At 27.4% G+C, this 26,233-nt stretch overlaps 2 protein-coding genes across 3 annotated transcripts in view; one reads left to right on the top strand and one right to left on the bottom strand.

Moving 5' to 3' along the window:
* LOC107441687 (very long chain fatty acid elongase 7) overlaps positions 1-26,233 on the top strand; it is a 120,096-nt gene that overhangs the window by 10,310 nt on the left and 83,553 nt on the right. The window lies entirely within an intron of this gene.
* LOC107439653 (uncharacterized) lies at positions 3,778-25,566 on the bottom strand. Of its 2 annotated transcripts, none has more exons than XM_043048014.2 (6): positions 25,475-25,566; positions 11,826-11,884; positions 11,694-11,716; positions 10,940-11,119; positions 7,110-7,376; positions 3,778-6,341 (listed from the first exon to the last, which is right to left on the bottom strand). In XM_043048014.2, the coding sequence occupies exons 1-6, from the start codon at positions 25,513-25,515 to the stop codon at positions 5,790-5,792; spliced, it is 1,122 nt and encodes a 373-aa protein (XP_042903948.1). In that variant the 5' UTR covers positions 25,516-25,566; the 3' UTR covers positions 3,778-5,789. The 2 variants fall into 2 exon arrangements, with proteins under 2 accessions (XP_042903948.1, XP_015907809.2); XM_016052323.4 differs by lacking the exon at positions 25,475-25,566 and adding an exon at positions 22,261-22,423.

Genomic DNA, 26,233 nt, shown 5'->3' with positions numbered 1-26,233 from the left:
AGTATACTCATTATTGAACAAGTGGGGAAAGATATTATTCCTTTAATATTAAAGTTATATAATTCAAAAGAACTTATCGTACGAATTACTTTTAATTCTTAGAATCACAATATATTTTTCGAGTGTTTAAGGCTTTAATTGCTTTTAAATATGACGTCAATTTCGCTTCATCCCATGGAATACAAATCGGTTTCGCTTTTCCATTCGAGCTATGCATTGAGTTTTCACTTATAAAATTTTTATTGTATTTAAATTATAATTTAATTTGTTTTAATCTCTAGGAAAAGACAAATTTATTTCATTTTTGGATCAATTTACAAATTGATTTTTGTGTCGTTAAGATTTCACTTGATTTTAAATATGTTGGCTATTTGCTTCAGGGGAAATATTATTGCTTAAGGTTTTATATTTATTGCGTCATATGTGATGTTTATTGCTTCAGGTTTGATATTTATTGCGTTAGGTGTGATATTTATTGTTTCATGTTTGATATTTATTATTTCTTAGTTGATTTTTATTATATCTGTTTGATATTCATTATAGAAAAAGGCTAATTGGGGGATTTAAAGCAATAATCGTCAAATATTATAACAAAAAGTAAAGAAAAATAAAACTTTTAAATTGCAACAACTCATCGTAAGCGTAGTAATAGAATTTAGTAAGTGATTTATTTTGTTTGTGTGCCTATTTGCTCCTGTCGTTTAATCATTTCGACTTGATTAAATAGTAAGTTTTGAAATAATTATAAAGTAAAAATTTTCGATAGCAACCCCATAGTAATGGATAATATATTTGAATATATTGGATTAGCATCTGAATTCCCGCTGTTTCGACAAAAGTTTAAAGTTTGGAATTATTCCCTTTTCTATGTCAGTTTATTTGTCGTTTGACAAGAATTTTTGCTAAAAAAGTAGGTTTAATTGCTTTTTATCGTGCTCATCGGGATAGCCAGAATGAGGCATGCCTTTAACTCAAAATTGTCATTTTTAAACTTGTCACACCAATTACGAGGACTTTTCGAGTTATAGCATCCTCAACATGCGTCACGAGCAGCTTCTGTGGCCTTAAAACATTTGCCTAAAAAGCCCTAACTTTTGACATTTCATTTTAATGACCTGAAAATTAACAAATTTTAACTAGAACAAAAAGAAGTAAAACATAGAGTCCAGTAGAACAACACGTCATCTTTAAAATGATCTGAAACATTACGTCAAAAGCATTTAATTATACGTGGAAAAAGTAAATTTTTTTTAAAGAACATCGGCGGGAACTTAATTGACCATCCAATATTTGAAAATGTTTCTCTTAATGCGTCACGAGCAGCTTCTGTGGCCTTAAAACATTGATTAAAATAATTGCCGAAAAAGCATTAACTTTTGACATTCCATTTTAGTGACAAGAAAATTAACAAATTTTAAATAGAACAAAAACAAGTAAAACATAGATTCCTGTAGAACAACACATCATCTTCTGATCTGCAACATTACGTCAGAAACATTTAATTACACGTGGAAAAAATAAATTTTTTTGATGAAAAACCACGGGAACTAAATTGACAATTCAATATTTAAAAATACTTTCCCTTATTCGAAAAGAATTTTTATATATATCTAATAAAAATGCAAAATTCAATACATGGAATTATGCGATGTAATTATTCATAAAGGGAAATATAAAACATTATGAACTTGGAAGTTTTAAAAAACACTATTTTTATGAACATAATTGGAAAAGTACTATTTTGTTTAAGAGTTACACTTCTATTGAATTTTAAAATAATTAAGTAATAACTAATAGGATTAGCCTGATTTAAAAACTTAATTAGCTTCAAAAAATATAATATATATAAATAGGAAATAACCGTCGACATGTTTCAAGCACTTAATAGGCGTCCATTTTATGGCCTGGTAGACTTGAATGAGAAGAAACAAAACGGATTTGAAATGTAAAACGAAAGGTTGCTAGCGAAAAATGGAAAAATAAAGCCGAGAAACAAAACTAAAAAGAACCACAGCAGCTGAGATAGAGGAAAAAGGGAAAAGTTGAAAAACAGCACAAGAAAAATCACAGTGGCCGAGAGGGGCAAATCAGGATAAAATGCACTTCCGTCCGCTATGGCGAAGTAGTGAGGAACTAATGTTAACTAATTAACATTAAGTATTCATATGAGTAAAACAAGATTCCAGGGCATCAAGATGAATTGATATGGTTGAGGTGAAATAATTTTGGCATTCTCGATATTAAATTTATGCCAAAGATTCCAACAATGTGCAGAAATTGATCATTTCTCGTATTATTGATAACGGATATATCCACCATGTTCCTTAAATCTAATTTTCTTTTATTTAAAATTATTTCTGGTGTCAAATTATTTGAAATTATATGGTGTCAAAATTATTTCCATTCCGTCACATTAGCTCATCTTGATGCCTTGTACCATCACTCCGTAGCGCACGGGAGTGAATTTTACCCTGATTCGCCCCTCTCGGCCACTGTAGTTTTGCTTGTTCTATTTTTAATCTTTTTTTTCGGCTACTTTGATTTCTTTCTAGTTTTGTTTCTTACCTTTATTTTTCTATTTTAAGTAGGCAACTTTTCGTTTTACATTTCAAATCTCGTTTGTTTCCTCTCATTCACGTTTGGCAAGTGTTGAAAATAGGCACCTATTTTTGAGCGCTTAAAACATGTCGACTATTATTTCGTATTTATTTTTGAAACTAACGAAGTTTTTAATCAGGAAATATCTTACTGCTTCACTTTCTTGGAATCATTTCTTTAATTAACTAATATGTTTGTTTGCATTAATGCCTGGTAGTTTATACGTTATAATTGAATAGTGTTATAAATTATGTATTTCCTTGCTAAATAGATTTAATTCTCAGACTATGATTAATTATTTATATCATCCAAATAAATGATACTCATACTGCCGAAAGAAAAAACTAAAAACTATGTATACTATTAGGAAAGTTACATAGAATATTGTACTGCAATTTTTAGTTTAATGGTAATATTTTATTACAATCATTGCTTCTCTTCTTAAAATGATGCGTGCGGAATTTAAATTTTTATCATAATGATTGTTTCAATATAAATAATATGATATTAAAATTCAATGTAATTATTTAAACATAAAATAGGCTTTAAGTTTTCCTATTTTTGTATTTTTTCTATTTCTCTATAATTTTTATTTCTACTAATTAATTTTATACTTGATGTTTACAAATTATGAAAACAAGCTAATCAATAACAATAATTAAATAATGATAAACCACATTTTCGAATTCGTTAGGAAATCGGGTTTTAGTAAAAACACCATGATTTCTTTGTTTGCAATAAGTTGTTTCTGTGTATAGTGGAAACTAAAGTACTAAAAAGTACTGAAGCACTGTATGGAAAAATATTAAGGAACTATCTGATTTAAGAATGTCACAATTAAAAAATTATGAATTTAAGCATCAAATCATTATATTACCTCAAGATTTTAAACTAAATTTGTAGCTTTTGACCTCATATTTCGCATTTAAAGTATATGCGTTGAATTATGCAATTCAGAAAGTAGTTTATTGTAAGTATTTTGTATTTATTCATTGTACAATTAGTCGATCTTTCTTGACGAACATATCAATTTACCATTAATGTAAACTAATTAATAAATGGGAAATAGTTATATGTTTCAGATGTGAAAAATATAATTTAACTGGAGCAAATTGTTTTAAAAACTTTTGAGAAGTTTCTAATTTTTATATAAAAAACACATTAAAAAGTCTACATAAATGCAAAAGAAAAACATTTTTATTAAAAATTACAACTAACATTTCTGCAAGTTGCATTGTGTAACAAAACATATCACATTTTAATATACTACATACGCACACAAAAATGATCACAAATAAGTTAATTTACAAAGTTTTTTCAGGATTTAAATTAACAAGTGTGTAATCAGAATTTTTCATTGACGTTCTTTATTTGTAATCTTTTGGAATGAAATGAAAACTTTTATTCTTAATACAAACAAATTTTTTATGTATTTGATTATTAATAAGCTTGCTATATACATATTATACGAAATTTACTGTACCAAATAAATTAAGCTACACATATTGCAATCACTATTGATGCCGAATACTTTTTTGAAAAATGATATAACGAAATGAACGATATCACTATATATTTTTAGAAAAATATGTGAATAAGAAAACTGAATAAAAATTTTCGAGTAAATTGAAAAAACAAACAAACACAAACCTTAGTTTATACAATTTACTTTTTTCTCTCATTAATTCATTTGAAATTTTTTGCATAAAACTAGTATTGTTTTAAAGTTTTTACTTGTTTTTTGATAGAAATATCTAAATCAAACTTTATAATTCAGATAAAAGTCAAATCTTTGGAGTCATAATAAATTTAATATACACTGTGTAAAAGCATGATAAAATATGTATGAAAAATATAGATTACATTTATAAAATAAGCAAAGTATATAATTCATTTTGGTTTTGATTAATTTAATTAAACATTTAAGGCAATTTAACGTAATTTATTAAGTTTTTTGTACGCTATTCATCATTTTATTAACGTTATTTTATTAAAAGCTATTTTATTTATCTGAATCTATAGTTATATAAATCTAAATACTATTACATACTATACAAATATTACTATACAAATTTAAAGTTTAAATAAGTGAATTCAATTTGTTATAAAATTTAAAAAAATAGGATATTGAAGGTATTTGTAAACTTTTTTTTTAAATATTGATTATTTTTATAAAAGAAATATACCACTTGTTTTGCATTAATTGTACAAATTAATTGTAATTGTACAATCAACAATTACAAAAGTATATTGCACAATTAATTGTAATTTCATTTTTTTATCAATTCATTATTTAAGCAATTAAAGGTATAATTTGAATAAATTTTAATACAAAATTTCTAAATATAAGGAACGAATTTCGGTATTATCGTCATTAGTAAAATTGTTTACATTTTAGTATTAAAATGCATACTAAAAGTTTCCAAGTAATGCTTTTAAACTGATTCAAAATCTACTATTTTTATCACTATTTGTAATCAGACGTAAAGAACTTTATTAACTGTAAACAAAAATCGCACATTATTTTACCAAAACTTAAACTAAGCTCAAAAGAGTTTTAAATTGGTAAAAAGGAATCATTATGATGGTACATTCAACCATTTATGACGTTCAAATTTATTGCTATCTTTGTTAAGTGTTTAGTTTAACCATTTTAACAATTTTTTTTTGTATACACCATCGTACAATTTGCTTATATATTAATAGGGTTTAATTGGTTTTCGTAATATAACAACATGGTTTATTTCCTAGTTCAAAATAATTGAAAACAATAAAATAATACAATAACAAAATTGCATAAAATTACATATTTACATGTACAACTTTTTTAGTAATTTGGTTGAGTAATTTATAAAGTGTCAAGGCAAAATATGATTTTTTATTAACATTATTTATGGAATTTCTTTTAAAATTAATAAAGCGTCAACAGTAATCACATTTAATTAATTGAATGTTAAAAACGAAAGATAATTTAAAGTGTAATTTTGATTTTTCAATGTTAGTTTTCATACTTCTTTACTTTAAATTATGTATTAGTGTAATGTATGAATAAATGTTTTTGGTGTTCTCATTTCAATAAATATTTTTTTTTAATATTAAAAACTTGAAAACCTTCAAATTAAATTCCTTATAATGAAGATTCCTAAGTGCACACTTGTCATTATTGTTGGCCATTTAAAATTCTAAATTAATTAAACATATCGCTGCCTTGGCGCTGATTGTTGCGGGTATAGATGCTGTTGTGGTGCTACAGCTTGTTGTTGTTGGTGTGCGTATGCTCTTTGTGCTTGTAAAGCCTGCGCTTGATGTGCTTGTTGCTGTTGAGCACCATAACCATATTGAACTGGTTGTGCTTGTTGAGCTTGTTGAGCTTGAACAGCCCTGTATGCTTGTTGCTGTTGTTGCTGGTAGCTTGGTCTAGGTTGAGGTGCATAAGCTTGGTGAGGTGCTGGTTGAGGTGCATATGCTGCGGGTTGAGGTCGGTGTGCTGGTGGCTGAGGTCTAGGTTGTTGATACACAGCTGGTTGAGGTCTAGGAGCATGTTGTTGGTAAGATGCTGGTTGAGGGGATTGCTCTCTGTAGGCAGGTCCTAAACCGTAAGTGGCTGCCGGTGGCTGGTGTTGGTCTCGGTGACCCCCTTGTGTCTCTTGGGGAGGGACGAAAGGATCTCCAACAGCGTAGTTTTCAGGGTAATATCTTTGGGCATAGACGACAGTGTTGTTTGGTCCTTTTTGTTCGAGTTCCTAAAATTAAGGAAAATGATAATTTTAAACAGGTATTAAAATAATTTTAATGATTTGAGGAATCGCTAATGTAATGAATGTCTGCCCTATTTATTTGTCTTGACACTTGAATTAGTCTTTAAATCCTGATAACAATTAAAACGAAATGGTAATTTTTAAATAATTTTTTTTAATAAAGTCTTCGGTTATGTTATCTACTGAATACAGCCATATGATTCTTAACGAGCAAGCAAAGGAATGGGTGTATTGGGTGGAGATTTTAATGACACAAAAACTGGAATCTGCTATATTGAGCTAAACGTAAACGACATCACTTTCTACGAATAAGGAAATTAAAAGTATTATGAATCAAGTTTAATACGAAAAAATAAAGGAATAAACCAAAAGGAAGGAGAAATTAATAGGATACATCGGGAGTAACTTTTAAGAGAACAAGCATAGGACAAAGTCCAATTCATGGAAGACCGAAAGCAATAATGTTACAGAGGAACATGTTACTAACACCACAATCCTTATTATTTCTAAGGTATACAATTACTACTTTTATTAATCAGGTTTGTCACCTTATATGTTAAGTTATTTATGTTAAGCTCCTCGATAAGTTTAATAATGTTATAGAGGAATATGCTTCGTGACATTTTTAAAACAACCAAAAAAAATATGTCTTGTTAGAAGCTCGTTTTTTTTGTAGTAGAATCGATTTTTTTTAACCAAATTTACTATATTACTACCATGTTTCTATTTTTAAATTATGATGAGGTTCCTTACTTTGTTGAGATAGTCATTGACGAAGAAGAACTTGTTGGCATTTGAGCAGATGCTTTGATCTTCTGGGACGCAGTTAAGATGAACTTGATGGAAAACGGTACCTGCTGGACACATCATTGAATGTTTTTGACCTGATACGCAGTAATGGAAGGCTTGGCAACCTACGTCACTGTCTGCGTAATAACCATCTTTGTTACTGCATTCGAATTTTGATTTTTCTAAAAGCAATTGGAGAGGGTGTGGGCCTTCTTCTTTTTCTTCCTCATCCTGTTTGTGAAAGAAAAATATCATTTGAGTTAGTTTAAATATTGTGTTGACATCATTATTGTTCGTATCATTATTTTTATTTTAAGGAATTGATAAGTTATAACACCAAAACATATTTTGTCGCAAATCAATTTTTACGGCGTTTAAGTTTTATTACTTTAGTTATTAAAAATTATTTCAGTCTAATTTTATCATTAAATTTTATTATTTTTATCAAAAAGTTTTATTATTACAAGAAGAACTAGCTCCGGCTTGCAGGGTTCGCTAACTCTTTAATAATTTCGCTAATTCTTGTCACTAACTCTTTGATAATATTTAAAGAATTTTAAATCAGATAAGAATCCTCTACTTTAATTCAACTGGCTTTATTATTATTTTTTAATGAGATGATGAACTGTAGCAATTTATCGTTGAAGTTCATTCCGTTTTAAAAACATAATTTGAATTTATTTTAATTTATAAAAAATATATTTTAGTAACCTAATTTACAAAATTTAAAGTTTAATAGCACCAAATTAATTTAGAAAAATCATAAGGTGCATTTTTTTTATTTTTTAATTATAGGCTGTAATAGTTTAGTGACTATAATAATCCATTAGTTATGTTTGTTTTTAGCTATTCTTGTGTGATGACTAATCAAAAGTCATATTTCTGAAAAACGTGATGTGCATCTTAATTCGTGGGCTATAAACACATTTATGAAAAAAAACCATATTCAGCTATTTAATATATAAAATCTGTCGGATGAATCTAAATATAACTAAAGATTTAAATAAATTAATTGCATAAGCTTTCTTTCAGCAGAAATGTAGGAATGTAGTATACCACTGAATGTAACAAACACGCGGAAGAATACTGCAAGAGTTCGTTGATCTATTCAGTGTGTTTTAATGTGCAACAAAGCTAAACACAGGTTTTATGGGGCCCATGAGATATTTTATTACGGGCTCATTATTTGAAACACAAAAAGTCTTATGATCACATAATTGTAAGATATTTGGTAAAGCTTCTTTGCAAAGTGTCATTCACACTTTGATCTTTGGGATACCTATTTTCATAAAGATACTGAAAGATCTATTAAGTTTCATTAGGCCCATGATTTAAAGAGCAAAAAGTCTTATGGTCACATAATTGTGAGATATTTGGTAAAGCTTCTTTGCAAAGTGCAGTTTACACTTTGATCTTTTGGATACCTATTTTCATAAAGATACTTAAGTATTATAATTTTCATAGCTCCTTACAGCTTATTTCTGTTGTAAATCTAATTGTATTAAATTGGTTTATAATATTTATTTTATATAAAATGAATTCTCTACAATTAAAAACTACTTAAAAACACTTCTTAAAAAGTCGGGGCCCTGCGCTGCAAGAATTCCGGATCAAATTACAATAATACTGGTGCTCAGGGTGCAGGTTCTTTTTACCGTAAAATCCATTTTCATCAGAGCTCAAAACATCTGATGCACCGTAACTTTTATAGCAATTATCACCGAAAATCTATGAATTAAATTAATTTAATAAATATTACTGTAAAAATTACAGTGTAATATTTTATGGTAAAAAGGGATCTTAACGCAAATATGGATTTTTCGGTAAATATAGATTTTACGGTTAAATGATTTTTATCGATGATGCACAAAACGTGCCGATGCTTTATACCGTAATTTGATATGAAATTTTTTACAGTGTGGGTAATTGTTCATGTATCACCCTTTCTGAATACGACTTTGATCTATGGAATATATTTGATAAAAAATTTTAAATTCATACTATATCCACGGAATGTGATTTAACAATATTCGATATAACTCATGATTAAAACGGAACAGTCATTTCACAATGATTATGAATGACTCAAAATCAATGTTAAATGGATGTTCCGTCTTATTTATTGTAAATCGTTTTCGGCTCGCCGTTTTAAAAATAAAAGTTTTCATTACAGAACAGAACAATTCATCAAGTTATCTAACAAGCAAGATGAAAAACGCCTTTCACTTTCTCAAATTCATTCTTCATTCAAACGAGTCCTGAAGCTCTCACTTAGGAATTTCAATTTACATTTCCCATGTTTAGAAACTCATTAAAAAAACGAGTGCGACAAATTGTTCCATGATCCATCAGTCGATGTTGACTGCCTGTCTTTTCACACTGTGCGACTAGACATGTGAAGAACATAATCGTAATAAATCTTAACGCACAATAGAGATCAATTTCCTGTACTTATTATCGTTTGAACAATGTAACTCACAGCAAAAGATCTGGTTTATCAGATTGTGGCGACCCCAATTTCTAATTTTTTCCCTTTACAAATCGGTTTACGTCAAGGGATGAGGGGACACCCACTTTCTTTTCCTTCATGGTTGAACAGATTATTTTCCAGGTAGAATTTAAGAAAAAGAAAATGGCAACTTTCGATTGTCTCGTAAGCTTGACTCTTGACTTGGCACGACATGTGGGTCACTCGCACCACAGAAAAAGGAATTACCTTTTTGTTCCGCGTTTAGATTATGCACCATTCTAGTCTCATTATTGAAAATTAACTGCTTATTTCATTCCCGTGTTACTGGTTTAATACGGATGGAATTTATTTCCACTAAATGCGTGCTGCTTAGTTTAATATACAGAGTTTTCTAAAAGGAACAGCTGGCTGAAAGAATGGAATTTAAATTGGAATTATGACCTGATTTAGAGTTTTTTTTTGTGCTTCATTTAAAATATCAAAAATCTCACAATAAAAATAGAGTTAATTTGAAAAGTGATAGTGCGAATAATAAGGCCTGCTGAAATGAAAACGTGATTTTGAAGTTAGAATTTATTTTTAGTTTTCCCCTTTTTTTTCTTCATCGCATTAAAATGTTAGCTTCAATGAGGATTATATTTTTTTTATTTCTAAATGTATAATAATTTTCATAAATTACACTCTAGACGTAAATAACTATCAAGAATTTAGAGTGGAACAAATCTACAAATTTAACGTTTGAATTTTATGGTCAAACTTCATGTTCAAATTTATTCTGTTTTAAAACTTAACGTTGACTTCTTTTTTTTAAAACTTAACGTTTTAATTCTGTTCTGAAATCCACTGTTTGAATATTTTTCATCACATTTTGAGTTTAAATTACGTTCTAGCAAATGAAGTTTAAATTTCGCACTGTAGCTTCTAAGACTCAAAGTTTGAATTCGGTACTTTTTAAGGAAATTTATATTTCTAAGTAGTAAATGTTGACATAAATAAATCACGGATATTATGAAATTGTATTATTTAATAAAGTAAGAACGATGTTCAAAATGTAATGCTTTTGGTAGGAATAGGTTTTAAAATTTATATTCTCAGAACAGAAGAACAGAATTTTGTTTTCATAGCAAGTCAAAACAAATTTTTGAGTTCTGCTATTTTTTGTTGTTGATATTTTGACGTCTAAGTAGTAAGTATTAGAAACAGATATTTTTTTTTGTTTTAAACTATTAAAAATTGTTTGGTATTAAAAAGAAATTTCTTCCATATGCTTAATAACTTATTAAAAATATTGAAATATAATTTGTGTTGTAATTATAAATCTTACTGGTGCAGATGCATGTTGTCTGGTAGGTGCTGGCCTAGCCGGTTGCGCAGGGTAGTGTTGAGGTTGTTGTTGAGGGTGATAGGCTTGAGGTTGCTGATGCTGAGGTTGTTGCTGCTGCCTGTAAGGTGCAGCCCCGGCATAATTACCTCCGTATGCTTCATAGGACGCTTGCCTTTTTTGCTGTAGTTGAAGAAACATAATTATTAGAAAACGTTTTAGTGGTAATAATTATAAATTTAATTGTATATTAAATTGCTTTTTTTGCTGTAGTTGAAGAAACAGACTTATTAGAAAACTTTTTAGTGGCAATAATTATAAATTTAATAGTATATTAAAATGTGGACGCTTGCCTTTTTTGCTGTAGTTGAGGAAACAAAATTATTAGAAAACTTTTAGTGACAATAATTATGAATTTAATAGTATATTAAAATGCGGACACTTGCTTTTTATGCTGTAGTTGAAGGAACAGAATTATTAAAAAGTTTTTAGTGGCAATAATGAACAATAATGAATGTGAGTGACAATAATGAATAATTTAATAGTACATTAAAATGCGGACGCTTGCCTTTTCTGCTGTAGTTGAAGGAACAGAATTATTAGAAAACTTTTAAGTGGTAATAATTGTACATTTAATAGTATATTAAAATGCGGAATAAAAATAAGACTAATTATTCATTTAAAAATATTTTTAAATTAAATATTTAATGAATCACTCTTATTTTATAAGAACTTACTTAAAAAAAAAATTACTTACTCTTTCACTTGCTGCAGACAGACCTGGAAAAAAGATAAAACGTAATTAATACAAACCTAATTGCTTGATTAGTGTTTAATTATACTCAATTTATTATACTTATCATTTGAATGTTCAAAAAATGTTACATACCCACAGCTAAAAGGAAAAATGCTATCGTAGTGATCAACCTCATCTTGAGTTTAAATATTCTGAAATATTAAAAAAAAAAAATAAAAATTAGTTTTTATGAAAAATGGCGGTTTTAATGGATTAGATTGAGTAGATTAGATTGTATATAAATCTTAATTGTTCCATACACGTAAAATCTTGAAATTTAATGTGTGTTTTAGAATTTTTTTATAAATAAAAAGTTTTTTTCCAACGCAATTGAAGTATTAAAAATTAATAAAAACGTTTAAATTAATTCAAGGTTTGTGCATTTTTGAACGAAATGTACTCGTGTATTTAAAAATGGGAGAATATAGTTCATACATTTTTGTAAATAGCTTAATATTTGAAAAAAAAGTAGATTTTCAACGCAATCGTAGGGATTAGTTAACGATAGTGAACAGAGAGTTCTAATAAATTAAACAAAACTAGCAATAAATATTGCAAAGCTACGCTAAGCATTCATGTTTGTTTGTTTTCTTCTTTTTTTTCTAATTTCCTGGTAGAACTTAATGAATAGCACTTTTGACTAAACTATATCGTTACAGAATAAAATTTTCGAGATAGATTCCAGGAAATGGTATGGTACTAAATTACCGTTTCATGCACGGAGTCACGCAAGGTGTATTCAATATAGTTAACCTGCTCGGTTAGTAAAATTATCGAATTATGCTTAAGAACTCACCGAATTTGTCATGAACAGAGTTATACTGTCTCTAATAAGTTTCAATTTTATACCGAAAGAAGCAGAAGCTATAAATAAAAAATTCTGGGAGTTTTTGTTGAATTAATTTAACGTTTTGCTCACAGCTGGTATACAATTGATGGTTTAGAACAGCAGGTGCTAACAAGCACCGTAGGCAAAAGGTTAAATCAATCTGATTAAAGAAAGAAAAATGATTTCGAATGCGAAGCAATGTCTCTCATTTCTTCCATAGTATATCTTGTTTTCGGAAAAAGCAAATTTCTTTTAATGAAACTATGGATGGCTCGATTGAAATTAGATGTTATTCCTGGTGGCGCTGTCATTAAAATATACCGAAAATTTTTTAAAAATAGTAAATTCTTTTATTAAATTAAAATTATAATTGACTGACATAAAATTGTAATACATCTATAGCCAGCAATTAAATTAAATCGTGGTAGATGAATTGATTTATTTTTGAAATAGATGTTATTAAAGTTTATTGCATTAGCATAAAGCCTTATTTATTTTATATGCGTACTAGCGGACTCCCTGATCGCTGCACTCACCTAATTCAAGAATTATTTCCTTGGATCTTTTCGAATCGCTACGCAATCCGATCTCGCTATTTGGATACTTCCGTATTTCAGGATACATACGCTGAGTAAAAGCATGGTCAAAACTACCTGAATATGGTAAAATTTACTGTGATTCTGTTTATATGGGAACACCAAAAACACTGCAATTTTTACCGCAGCGCTTTGGTAATGATTTTGGTTAGAGTAACAATAAAATATAGTTTTATAATCTATGTTAAAATTTTCTAAGTGTGGTAAAAATTGGTAATTTTAACATGATACCTTGGAAAATGACATAAAATCCATCTATTTGAAATTTACTTTTAACTTTTGCATTTTTACCACATGTGGGGTAATAAAAGCTATAATTTGGAAAACCAGAATTTCTGGTAATGCTTAACTCTTTAAATGAAAACCGTTACCATATAAATAGTTTAAGTGTTTTATATATTGAAGTTGTAAGTGTATTATATAGTTTAAGTATATTATGTATAGAAATGTCTTTACAATGCAGTATGGTAATTTTACCAGAACTTTTTTCTCCGCGTAATTTGGATGATTCCGTATTTTTATATAGTATTAATTATTCAAAAGACTATTATAATATTGAATAAAGGTTAATTAAATGAAATATTTCAGAAATATATTCTTCAGATATTTTGCTATTGTCCAATATTCTAAAATTTATTTTTATCTGTTTATCAGTTTTCATCAAGGATTTTCCTTGTCAAAGGAAAATAAAACCTAAAAGTGTAAAAATGTTAGTTTACGTCAAAAGTAATTTTGAAACTAAACTGTTTCCATTCCCTATAAATTATTTATGTCCGGGCATAAATTAAACGCCAAGAAATGACATTTTATTTTTTCCGTATTCAGTCAACGTGAACAATTTAATTCTGACACGCAATATATATATTTTTTTTTGTTGAGAAAAATGTGTCTTTCACTTTTCAAAATGTAGCTTGAAGGAAGGTAGGAAATATTGATGCTTTCGAAGTTGATTTATGTGCAAGACATATTTTACACGAAGCGCTTGTGACATTACTTTTATACCGGAAACATTATTACAAACCCTTCCATTAATTTGCGAAAATGTGGTTACATATTATGAGGCATTCTTGCAAAATATATTGCGCTGTTTGGAAAGTAATTTCGTTTTTGTTTTGACTTTTATTTATTTTTTTGTGAAAAATAAAGGAGATTTTCTCATGGTGAATAAATAGTTTACTGAATCATATAATTTATAATTTTATGAAAACTATTAAAAATTTAGAATGAGAACTATTAAAAATTGTTGCTCGCATAATTTTAGCTTTTATTCAGTAAAAAATATAAGTGATAAAAATAGTTTAAAAAAGTGAGATAAAAGATTACTTTAAGATTAGGTGACAATACCCCTTATTTTAAATGAATATATTGTTTTAAAACCATGTAGTACTATATTCATATTATTTTGAAAAGTATTAAGAATTGTGTAATGAAAGCTATTAAACTGTTCTTTTTCATGTAACTTAATTTTGTGAAAATAAAGAGTATTTTTTTTAGTTCAATAAATGATACATATTATCATATTATTTAAAAACTAAGCGACGATTTCATGAATAGTAAATTTAAGTAAGATTTAATTCATTATTCATTAATTCAAAAAATCTGTTACAAATGTAGTTTCAAAAAATTAAGAATTTCTACCCGTAATTTATAGCTTTCAATTAGTAAAAACTGAAAGTACGTTTTTTTTTAGTTTAATAAGGCGTCTATAATGATAGATGTTCTTATCATAATTGAATAATAGAAAGATACTTTTCATGAAAAAAATATTTTAAAAGCCTACTCAAGTAGTATTTTAAAAAGTTTTAGGATTTTTCATACAGAAAACATATCTAAAGTACATTTGCTGATCACACTGATTTTCTTTCCAGCTGTTCTTCTTAGCTTTGGAAATCATTTACAAAATTTATTTTGCACATTTCAAAGCAATAATTAAGTTATTAACAATCAAAAACTTTCATCTCAATTTTGAATATGTTACCAAGTTCTATTAATCTGAGCTTTGTTTGCTGTAAAAGATAGCTTTAATTTTAAACTTTAGTTCTTAATCTGAAACCGTAATATTTGTGTTTTAAATATCTAATATTTAAATATTACATTTAAAAATTAAAATAAAATTTTATTATTCTAAGTTTCGAAATAACTCAGTATTTTATAAGTATTTGTTTAAAAAAAAATTTATTTTCCGAATTAGAAATCATAGTCAGAGATTATTTTTTTAAAAATGATCTTTCAACTGTATTCCTGATGACGCATTTGGCGAAATTTTTGTGATTCTTTAACAAAAGTAAAATTTTTTTGCCAAAATTTAGGTAATCAGTAATTAATATCTCTACAACCAAAGCAATATTTTATTTTATTTTATAATCGTCGGTGAACAACTAACCGAATTCTCAGTTTATGACTTCTAATGTTCAATTCCGTATCCTTGCAATTTTGAACCCGATCCGGAAGACAAAAGAACTCCTGGATCAAGTATTGGGAGAAATTTGCCTGCGTGGAGGTCCTTTTGATAGAACTAACCCTCAAATGCATTGCATAGATAAGAAAACCACGAAAATCTCTCACGGTTAGCCTGACGAAAAGGGGATTCTAACCCATAATCAGTCTGGGATTTTGAATCCGGATCACCTCACTGGGAGGCGAGTGTTCTATCTCCTGAGTTACCAGGACTTAATCAAAGCAATATGGACATATTTCATGTATACTATTTCTTTACCCCCCCCCCAAAAAAAAGTTACCAGATTTGTTACTTGCCAATCAGGCCGAATTCTTTTACAGATAGTTTTTTTTTAATATATAAAATTTATTTTGTCTATTTCAAAGTCAAATTTATAAATTATTGGATACTTCGAATTTCACTTTAAATGGTGACTAAGTTCTATTCGTCACAAAATACGAAGCTCTATATTGGATTTTAAGGTTTGTTTCAATTTAGAGCATGTTAAATGATAACTATAATCTTTGCGTTTTAAGAAGCTAAAACGTGAAGGTATAATTTCATAACTAGAATAAAAAGTCTATTTTTTGGGTTTTAAATTTCAAAAGCTCACATATAACTCCGCATTTTGCGAGAATTTTTAAAACAATATCCTAATTATGGAATTAGAAATATAACGATAAATCGTTGGAAATTTATCTTTGATCATTAGTATCTTTATGCTTATACATTTTAAAAGAAATTTGTATTGCTGTAATTCATTATTACTTATTTGGTGATTTTTCTGCAATTCTTAAATTTTTTTTAGCTAATCTTATATATTCACACAATCAAAAAAAAATTTTTTTATATCGATTATTTCTTAATCTTAGAAGTGTAAGTGTTAAAAAAATTCTGTCTGATTTACAAGTGACAATTTATTGTCCTCCCTTTTTAACAAATATTTTAATAATACTCCTTGAATATATTGTTATAATGTTACTCGGTAATTGATTGACTTGAATAATAATGATTCATCAGAAATTCCATAATATTTACTTCTTTATTAATCTGAATAACTGGCAAAGATATCTTTTTGTATTGAAAACAGATAATATGCTTTATTTATGTTGAAAGTGCATATTGAGAAAAATGACTAGAATGTGTTTATAGAAATCACGTATTGAGAATATTATAGGCTTACAAACGCTAACACTCAACTAAATCAAACGAAGCGAATCAAATGATAATGGTCGCAGTTTAGAACATAAAAAAGCTACTTAAGAATTTGAAGCATTTAGTTAATGACTTTCTTTGTCAGTTGAATTGTATCGGAAAAAATTTTATATGTTTTTTTGCGTGACTGCTCAGTTGTTCAAGGTAATGAAAATATTTGTGTTAACATGTTTTTCGTAGACATGTGCATGATTTTAGAAGACTTTAACATGGAGAAAAATATTGCTATTTCGTTCATTTCTTCTAATAGTTATTTAAACCATTAAAGTATAATATTTTGAACAAATTTCATGGCATATTTTACGAAACAAAATGATATATTTTGATTAATAATTGAAACAAAAAATTAAATATTTATTGGAACAAAAATTATGCGCATCTTTTGTTTGTCAATGGCAAAATGGAATAAAATAATGCGGATGAGATGAAATGGATGAAGTAGTTCAAAAAATTGAAAAAACTGAATTGTAAATTGAAAAAAAAAATCCCTAGTTATTGAATTCAGATGAAGCAGGATTACTTATTGAAACAATTTATGTAATCTCAATGAAGCCTGAACTTTTCAGCAAATGAAACATGTTGTCCAAGAACTTTGCAATGACATAAACATGTTAATGTATGCTAAACATATTGAAGCAATATGTGAAGCTATCTGCCATATTTACATCACTATGTCACTCTAAAATACTGTCTCGCAATCACGAGATGAGCCCTCATTGAGATCGCTATCAGGGAAGACGGGGGCTCATTTTCTGATTGCAAATTAGTAATGATTTTATTCCCATTTCTAGAAAAAGAAGCAAAATATCATTTTGGTAATGACTTAATGGATCTCACGAAATTAGTAAGGTCAGTTTATTTTATAAAATTCGAATGGAATGAAATAGGAATGAAAGGAGACAGGAATGAAATGAGATAGGAATGAAATGAGATAGGAATGAACGAAGATAGGAATGGAAAGAAATAGGGAATGGAATGCGATAGGAATGGAATGAGATGGGAATAGATGGAAGAAACTATATTGTTGGAAATGTTAGATAGCGAGGAATGAAATATTATTTAAATTTAATACAACTATAAGACGGTTTTAAATTAAAGCGTCTTAAACTTAGTTACAAGATACCATGTTTTACTTTGGCCCAAAATTATAGTTCAGGATACTGATATTATGGTTCAGCGTAAAACTAAATTTTCTAAAAGGGCAAGAAAGCTTAAAATTGGGTAAATGTTTTTTTTTTTAAAAATAAGATAGGACTTGTTTTATTCTTTAATATATACATTCTGTATACTTTTTTTATTGTTATATATACTAAATAACATACTTTGCCATTCATCATGATGTAAAATATTTATATTATGACCATAATAGTTGAAATAGAGAGCAAGCCACTCTTTCATCTTCAATCCAAGAAAATGGGAGACATAATTACTTTGCATTCTATAGTTCGATGAAATAGAGGCCTGTAGTATTGAATAATTTAAATATCAATTCTTCATTTTTTAACTTCCTGGATAATGGTTTCAGTTATTTTTAATTTATAATAATATGACAGTGTGATAATATTTTTTTTGGTGTTTTATGATATAGTTCCAGTAAAACAATTATTATCTCCATCTCCATTGAACAATTTTTGACAATAAAAATAGCTCACAGCATTAACAAATAATTTGCTAAACATAAAAAAAATTCCTACAGGTAATTGACGAACATTATTTACTTAAACATCTCCAATTTCAATCGAATTATTTTTTCTTTCAAGTAACGCATTTGAATTTACCATTGAAATTATAATAAAAATAATAACTGCTTTATAACAGTAAATATTAGGATAACTATTATACACAATAAAGAATAAACAATTAAAACTTACATATTTTTATAGTAGTTTCTCAAAAAAAAAATAATACGATTCACGACTTCAAAACACGTATCAAGGAATTAGTTGGCGTATGTGCGTTTTTCTTCTTTTAATTTTTTAATCCCCTTTAAAAGTTAGTATACATGCACAATATTAACTATTTGATTTAACAAAAAACAAGAGGGAAGAGATGTTTTTATTTTACCACAGCATCGAGGAAACATACAATTTTTAAAATTTATTTCATTATTCTTAAACGGAGGAAGAATTCTGAAAAAATTACCGCATTGTATAGTAATGACATTTCTGGTAAAAAAAATCACAATCCTGATATTAAAAACCAGTATATACGGTATTTAAACCATTCATCTGGTTATTTTTCCATTCATATGGCAACGGTTTAACGGAAATTCTGGTTTGCAAAAATTTATTTTTTACTACGGCACATTTCGTAAAAAANTGAGATAGGAATGAAATGAGATAGGAATGAAATGAGATAGGAATGAAATGAGATAGGAATGAAATGAGATAGGAATGAAATGAGATAGGAATGAACGAAGATAGGAATGGAAAGAAATAGGGAATGGAATGTGATAGGAATGGAATGAGATAGGAATAGATGGAAGAAACTATATTGTTGGAAATGTTAGATAGAGAGGAATGAAATATTATTTAAATTTAATACAACTATAAGACGGTGTTAAATTAAAACGTCTTAAACTTAGTTACAAGATATCATGTTTTACTTTGACCCAAAATTATGGTTCAGGATACTGATGTTATGGTTTAATGCTAAAATAATTTTTCTAAAAGCACAAGAAAGCTTACATTGGGTACATGTTTTTTTTTAAAAAATAAGATAGGACTTGTTTTATTCCTTAACACATTCTGTATACGGTTTTTTATTGTTATATCTACTAAATAACATACTTTGCTATTCATCATGATGCAAAATATTTATATTATGACCATAATAGATGAAATAGAGCGCAAGCCATTCTTGCATCACTAGTCCAAGAAAATGGGAGACATAATTACTCTATAGTTACTCTTTGTACTCTATAGTTAGATGAAATAGAGGAATGTAGTATTGAATAATTTAAATATCAATTCTTCATTTTTTAACTTCCTGGATAATGTTTCGGTTATTTTTAATTTATAATAATATAACAGTTTGATAATAATGTTTTTTGGTGTTTTATGATATAGTTCCCGTAAAACAATTACTATCTCCATCTCTATTGGACAATTAAAAATAGCTCACAGCATTAACAAATAATTTGCTAAACATAAAAAAATTTCCAACAGGTAATTGACGAACATTATTTACTTAAGCATCTCCAATTTCAATCGAATTCTTTTTTTTCCTTAAAACAATGCATTTGAATTTGACATTGAAATTATAATAAAAATAATAACTGTTTTAGAACAGTAAATATAAGAATAACTATTATACATAATAAAGAATAAAAAATTAAAACTTACATATTTTTATAGTAGTTTCTCGAAAAAAAAAAAACTAATAATAATACGACACACGAGTTCAAAACACGTATCAAGGAATTAGTTAGCGCATGTGCGTTTTTTTCTTCTAATTTTTTAATCCCCTTTGAAAGTTAGTATACATGCACAATATTTACTATTTGATTTGACAAAAAACAAGAGGAAAGAGTTGTTTTTATTTTACCATAGCATCGAGGAAACATACAAGCTTTCAAATTTATTTCATTATTCTAACGCGGAGGAAGAATTCTGAAAAAATTACCGTATTGTATAGTAATGACATTTCTGGTAAGAAAATCATAATCCTGATATTAAACACAAGTATATACGGTATTTAAACCATCCATCTGGTAATTTTTCCGTTCATATGGCAACGGTTTAGCCGAAATTCTGGTTTGCAAAAATTTATTTTTTATTGCGGCCCATTTCGTAAAATATACAAAACTGAACAGAAAATTTATTCAAATAGGTGGTTTTTATGTCATGTTCTAAGATATCATGATAAAATTACCAAATTTTTATGACACTTAAAAATTTCAGTTTAATTGTTAATTTTTCCATATCATTACCAAAACGCTGTGGCAAAAATTACTGAGCTTTTTGGTATTCAAATAGGGCCAGAAACACAATAAATTTTACGATACTCTGGTAGTTTCGGACATATTTTTTTTCCTCAGTGTATTATATTTTTCCATTGTTGAAATATATAAAAAGATTCTATTTATTTTCAATCTCAGAACAAAAAAAAGAAGAAAAAAAAAAGGTTACTATTGCAGAAACCATTTGTTCGTTGAAGCGATTAATACTTTAATCCGAATGTTATACAGCTTTAATAATTTATGGATCACTGAGTTGTTCTGCTTTATTAATATTGAAATTGAGAGCACTTAGAATTGTTTTAATGGCTTGACAGTGACCTTCATATTGTAACGTTTTTTTTGTTTCGTTATTGTTTACAAAAGAATAAAAAAGAAAACGGCGATAATCGTTGATTTCTACAGTGAAATTCTTACTAAATAATTGAAGTTTTTAAAAATAATATTTTAGGTCAAAGCAATTATTGTTTTTCTTTCAGAATCAGGTGCGGATTTATTTTTAGCAGAACTAATTAACTAATTATAATTAATAAAATGATGGATAAATTATTTATATTTCAATCAGCTTTTGGTGAAATTGTAAGCATATAAGGCATTTATGATCGCAGGAACATGTCATAAATTAAGTATTTTTGACTTGAAATGACCTAGACAAGTTCCTTAAAAATTGAAGAAGTAGCTGAAACGAGAAAATTTTCAATCTAAAATTGAATATTATTTAAGTTATAGTCTTTTTCATAGACTTTTACAAATACTTTTTGTTTTGAGTTTTTATTTTAATATGAAAATAATTTGACAAAAAGTATCTTCCTTTATCAGCACAGTTGGAGTACAAATATTCTGTTCTTAGTTTTTAATATCAGAAACTAATACCGTATAATTAAGTCATAACTATCTGTTCTCAAATATTGGAATTCAATGTCCAATTATAAATTGCAAGTTTAAAGTTATAAACAAACGTTATTTTAATTTTAAGAGTTATAACTCTCAAATTATAAATGTAAGATTAATAAGAGCTTTAAATTTATACTAATTTAAACATTAAGAGTCATGTTTAAATTATTTATATTTCTCCATTTCTTTCGCCTTGTATGATCTTTCAATTATTTCAATTAAATGAAATAATATTGCTTTCGAATTTAAATAATTTTTAAAATGTATTTATTTTTATAACTCTTCACAAGCATGATAATATATTTAAAAAAAATAAGCAGTTATAATTTATTTAATTAAAATTACAGATAAATAGTTTATAAATTAAATTAAACACAAGTAATCAAAGTTATAATTATTTTTCACAATATTTTGCTTTTTTTTTAAATGCACCTAAAAGAAATAAAATTAAAAGTTCAAATATTTTTTAAGAATCGAATCGATATTTCAGATCAATTTTGGTGATATCAGAATTTTTATCTACCTTGGATATTTTTTTAATCTAATAGGGAAATAAGGCAGTAACTAATAATTTCATGAATAAAAAATATATCACTTACTATTGTATTCCTAGATTGAGTGCACTCTTTCTAACACAATTCAACGAAACTGAGAGCATTTAGATAAAATTGTCTTTTATATGCCATAGAATAAAATGCATACGGTCCACCAATTAACCTACTTCCTAGTTCAAAAGAGAAAACTAAGGTTGCTCGACCAGAGAGCAGAGGGCGCTTCATTCGTCAATGGTGCGTTATGCTTCAGTTCCAAATATCCAAAATACCCTAATCTTTTTAGGATTTCCTTAACAATTCTTTCAAATTTTTTCTTATTCTTTTTGATTTCAAATTGAACCTTCGCCTTTGGATGTTATTCGAGCAATTTCACGCTTGTGGTTGTGAAAATTTGGGTTAGAGTGTATAATTCTAACTATGCGCTGGTTTAATATTGAAATATTTGTCTGTTTTGTAAAGATAAAAATCAAATTGAAAGACAGTGAAATGTAATAAAATTAACGAATGGAAAATAAAAGATAAATTGTTTCTTCCGGCAAGGCTATTGACGGATTCTCATTTCGACCTCGAATATCCGGAAGGTCGGTTAAACAATTAAAAGGCTGAACTTTATTAATTTAGCATAATGTAAAATTTGTAACCACAATAAGTGTGAAGGATAGGAATAAACGAATGCTTTTGAGAATCTTTTTATGCAATGTCATGAATTGGTAAACCACAATATAGATTTGGATGCTTTTAGTTTCTTTTTGTTTGTTTTACCTTGATGCTTTTATTCTAATAAAATAATAATTAATTTTTTTTATCAAATATACCGTTACCCTTTTCCCACATCACCTTGAAAGAAAGTTAATTGCCCAATACTCAGTGGGTAATGGGTAAAGTTAATGGGTAAATACAATTGTTGAAGGGTCAGTAAATTTGGTAGATATGCCATACGTTAGAATTTGCATTTTTTTGACCCGGGCGTTAACCTCTTACGGATAAACATTCGAAGACTGTTATTACAATAAAATCTTATTCAGGAGTGCTAAATGTAATAGGCAAGATGAAAACTAAATTTTCAGTACAGCGTCATTATTAATTCATTAATTGGTTTTTTAAAATGTATAGAATATCTTTTAAAAGCTATTAAACCGATTTCTTTTATAAAAATTGAATTTTGTGCATTTAAAATTATGTATGCGTAATTTAGTAATTTATATAAATTTTTAATATGTAAGAATTTTTATAAGGCTCACATTAAACATTGAATATTTCGTGAATATTCACATTAAACATTGAATATGAATCAATTAAGTACGTACTTGCAGCAAAATGCTAAATGCAAATGCAAGTTTTCACTGAAATCTTACAAATTTGGTGATTGAAAAAAATTGAAATGAAATCAAACAGTTATTAAAAGATCATGTCCTAAAATGTAATTACATTCTGAAACTAGTTAAAAAAATATTTTGTATTCTTATTGTAAGATATAATTACTATGAATAAGATTATTTTGTAAGATAATTGTTATGACTAAGATTACGTTATTTCAATAACAAATAATTTTGTGTAAAAATCAATTGACATAAACAAGAATATTTTCGTTATTCAAGCTGTAAAAAGAGTTTGAAATATGATGATTAGGTATTGATATAATGATGTTATTGATTAGGTTATTTATTGATATGGTTAGATTATTTATTGAAATGATTGATTAGTTATTGATATGATATGTTATTGATAGAAATATTATAATTAGTTGATTTAAGGGCGAAATTGTTTGTTTAAGTTGTGATTTTTTTTCAGCTAATTTACATGAATACAATTTATTATTTAACCATTTTTTATTTTTAAGACTTTTCACGCTACTTTTTATAATTAAAGTGTGTAATATAAATAACCGTTGCTTTTTTTTTACCAGAAATACATTATTTTATAATTCAAAACTTTTTTAATTTAACCAACAATTTGTTTGGAACTTACTAAGTGTTACACTATATAAAATTACGGATCTAATTGTGGTGCAAAATACTGGCACTCTGAGTGCAGCATCCGTAAAATCTATTTTACTGTATAACTTTTTACAGTAATATTTATTTCATTACATTGATTTTGAGAGATTTTACTGTAAATATATTACTGGAAAAATTACGGTATATGAGATTTGTGTTCTTTAACATTTTACAGTAAAAATGGTCTTTACGGTAAAAGGTATTGGCACCCTGACTGCCGGTACATTTTACCGCAATTCGATCTAGAATTTTTTTTCAGTTAAATTTTTGTCAGAAATATTATAATTAAAGCTAGTAATTTTCACTGTAATAGGATGAAAATTCTAGTGGTAGCTCACTAATGTTTCAAATTAACTGGAACTTTGCAACTATTTAGGTTTTATGAAAAAATCTGAAATTCCTGATTAAAGGTTAATATTTAGAACTTTATATTTCTAAAATATCATGGTGGTTAGATAGGGGAGTGTCGGGCACCTCCGCCCAGCAGGTACCCTCACCCACTGTCAATTTCATATGTATAGAATATTTTTTAAGTCAATGGGCTATCGGACATTAATTGTTATAGTAAAAAAAGATTATTTTCAAAGTTTCAAGTATTTATGTTTCAAGTATTAAACAATAGTTTTGAAAATATGTTGAATACAGTAGTCATGAAATTAAGAAAAATTGGTTGAATGTTTCGATTAAATGTTTTCATTCAGTTTATCTATTGTCAATACATTGGTCATTTTCATTTACACCTGAAAAAACAGTAAAAAACATAGTTTTTGTAACTGGGCGGAGCTACCCGACACATTTTGAAAAGATCTGAAAAAGATGTTTTTCTAAATTTCTATTTTTTTAAGTTAAACTATTCTTTTTTGGGGTTTTTTCTTTTTGCATTATTTAATTAGATGATAAAACAATAGAAACATACAAAAATATTGATTATTACTCAATATTATATAGAAATGTAAGCAATACTCCTTAAGTGGGTGGGGCTACCCGACTCTCTCCTACGTTTTGTATTGTCAAGATAAAATTAATAATGAATAAAATTTTGTTTCCATTCTCGATGTTTTTTTGATTAAAAAATAGCCAAGTTTACTTGCCAAGCGTGGTAATCGGTTAAGCGCAGTAGCAAAAAGTGGCATTTTAAATTCTTTGAAACTATTTCCTCAAGAAGGTGAAATAATATACATATAAATATTAAAACTTTTGCAATGTGCTTTAATGTGTTAAATATTGCATATATTATGATAGATTGCATAGTTTATAAATACCTGAAGTTTAAATAACGTAACGATATTTTTAAATGATACATAAGGAAGGAAATTAAAATTCCTTTTCTTGCAAGCAGTCCAGCCCAACAATGCTATCTGACGAAATCGAATGAATAATCGGGGAAGTAGCAATATGTCATCAATTATCCAATCTCTTACCTCAAGATAGAAAGTGAAGATAATTTCTAGTAATATCTTTAATGAAATGCCTTTTATCATTGTTTTTATCACGCAAACAACAGAAAATATTGTTCTTCGTTTGTAATAAGTAGGTGTTGATAAATGGTGCAAACTGTTCAGTCGTTTTTCCTCAATTCTTCTTGGGTTTGGTTTCAGTTTTGGATTGAGTTACAACTTTCGAGAAGGAAGCTGAATTGAGGATAAAAAGAAATTGCTTTTTTATTTTTAAATAAGTACAATCTTAACTAAGTAGATGGGTGGTATAATTTTTAAAATTTATTTTGCAGTTATTATCGCTGTTCTATAGAACTTCGCCTTTTATACTTTTTCCACACCTTATTCAAGCGATGTGAAATAATACAATATGGTTTTAAATTACATTAATTTATTAAATATTTAGGTTAGTTCAAGGGAAATAGACGTTTTGAGAAGTAATTATTTTACCTTCAGAAAACGTTTTTTTTTTCACTTGTAAATTTATTAATCTTTTTAAAACAGTATTTATAAATAGTAAATCTAGCAGTGTTTAGCAGTATATTGTAATATTAATAGGTGACCAGAGGTGACCCAGGTTCGAAT

Source organism: Parasteatoda tepidariorum, chromosome 4 (genome assembly GCF_043381705.1).
Source record: "Parasteatoda tepidariorum isolate YZ-2023 chromosome 4, CAS_Ptep_4.0, whole genome shotgun sequence".
NCBI lineage: Eukaryota > Metazoa > Arthropoda > Arachnida > Araneae > Theridiidae > Parasteatoda > Parasteatoda tepidariorum.
This window is presented reverse-complemented; position numbering and strand designations above follow the sequence as displayed.

What these genes read in the sequence shown, in the direction of transcription:
- LOC107439653 (XM_043048014.2), bottom strand. Translation starts at nt 25,515, where the DNA reads ATGTATCATTTAAAAATATCGTTACGTTATTTAAACTTCAG. An exon ending in GACAACATGCATCTGCACCA is followed by an intron (nt 7,377 to 10,939) that starts GTAAGATTTATA and finishes TTTCACAAACAG; the next exon opens with GATGAGGAAGAAAAAGAAGA. An exon ending in TCAATGACTATCTCAACAAA is followed by an intron (nt 6,342 to 7,109) that starts GTAAGGAACCTC and finishes CCTTAATTTTAG; the next exon opens with GAACTCGAACAAAAAGGACC.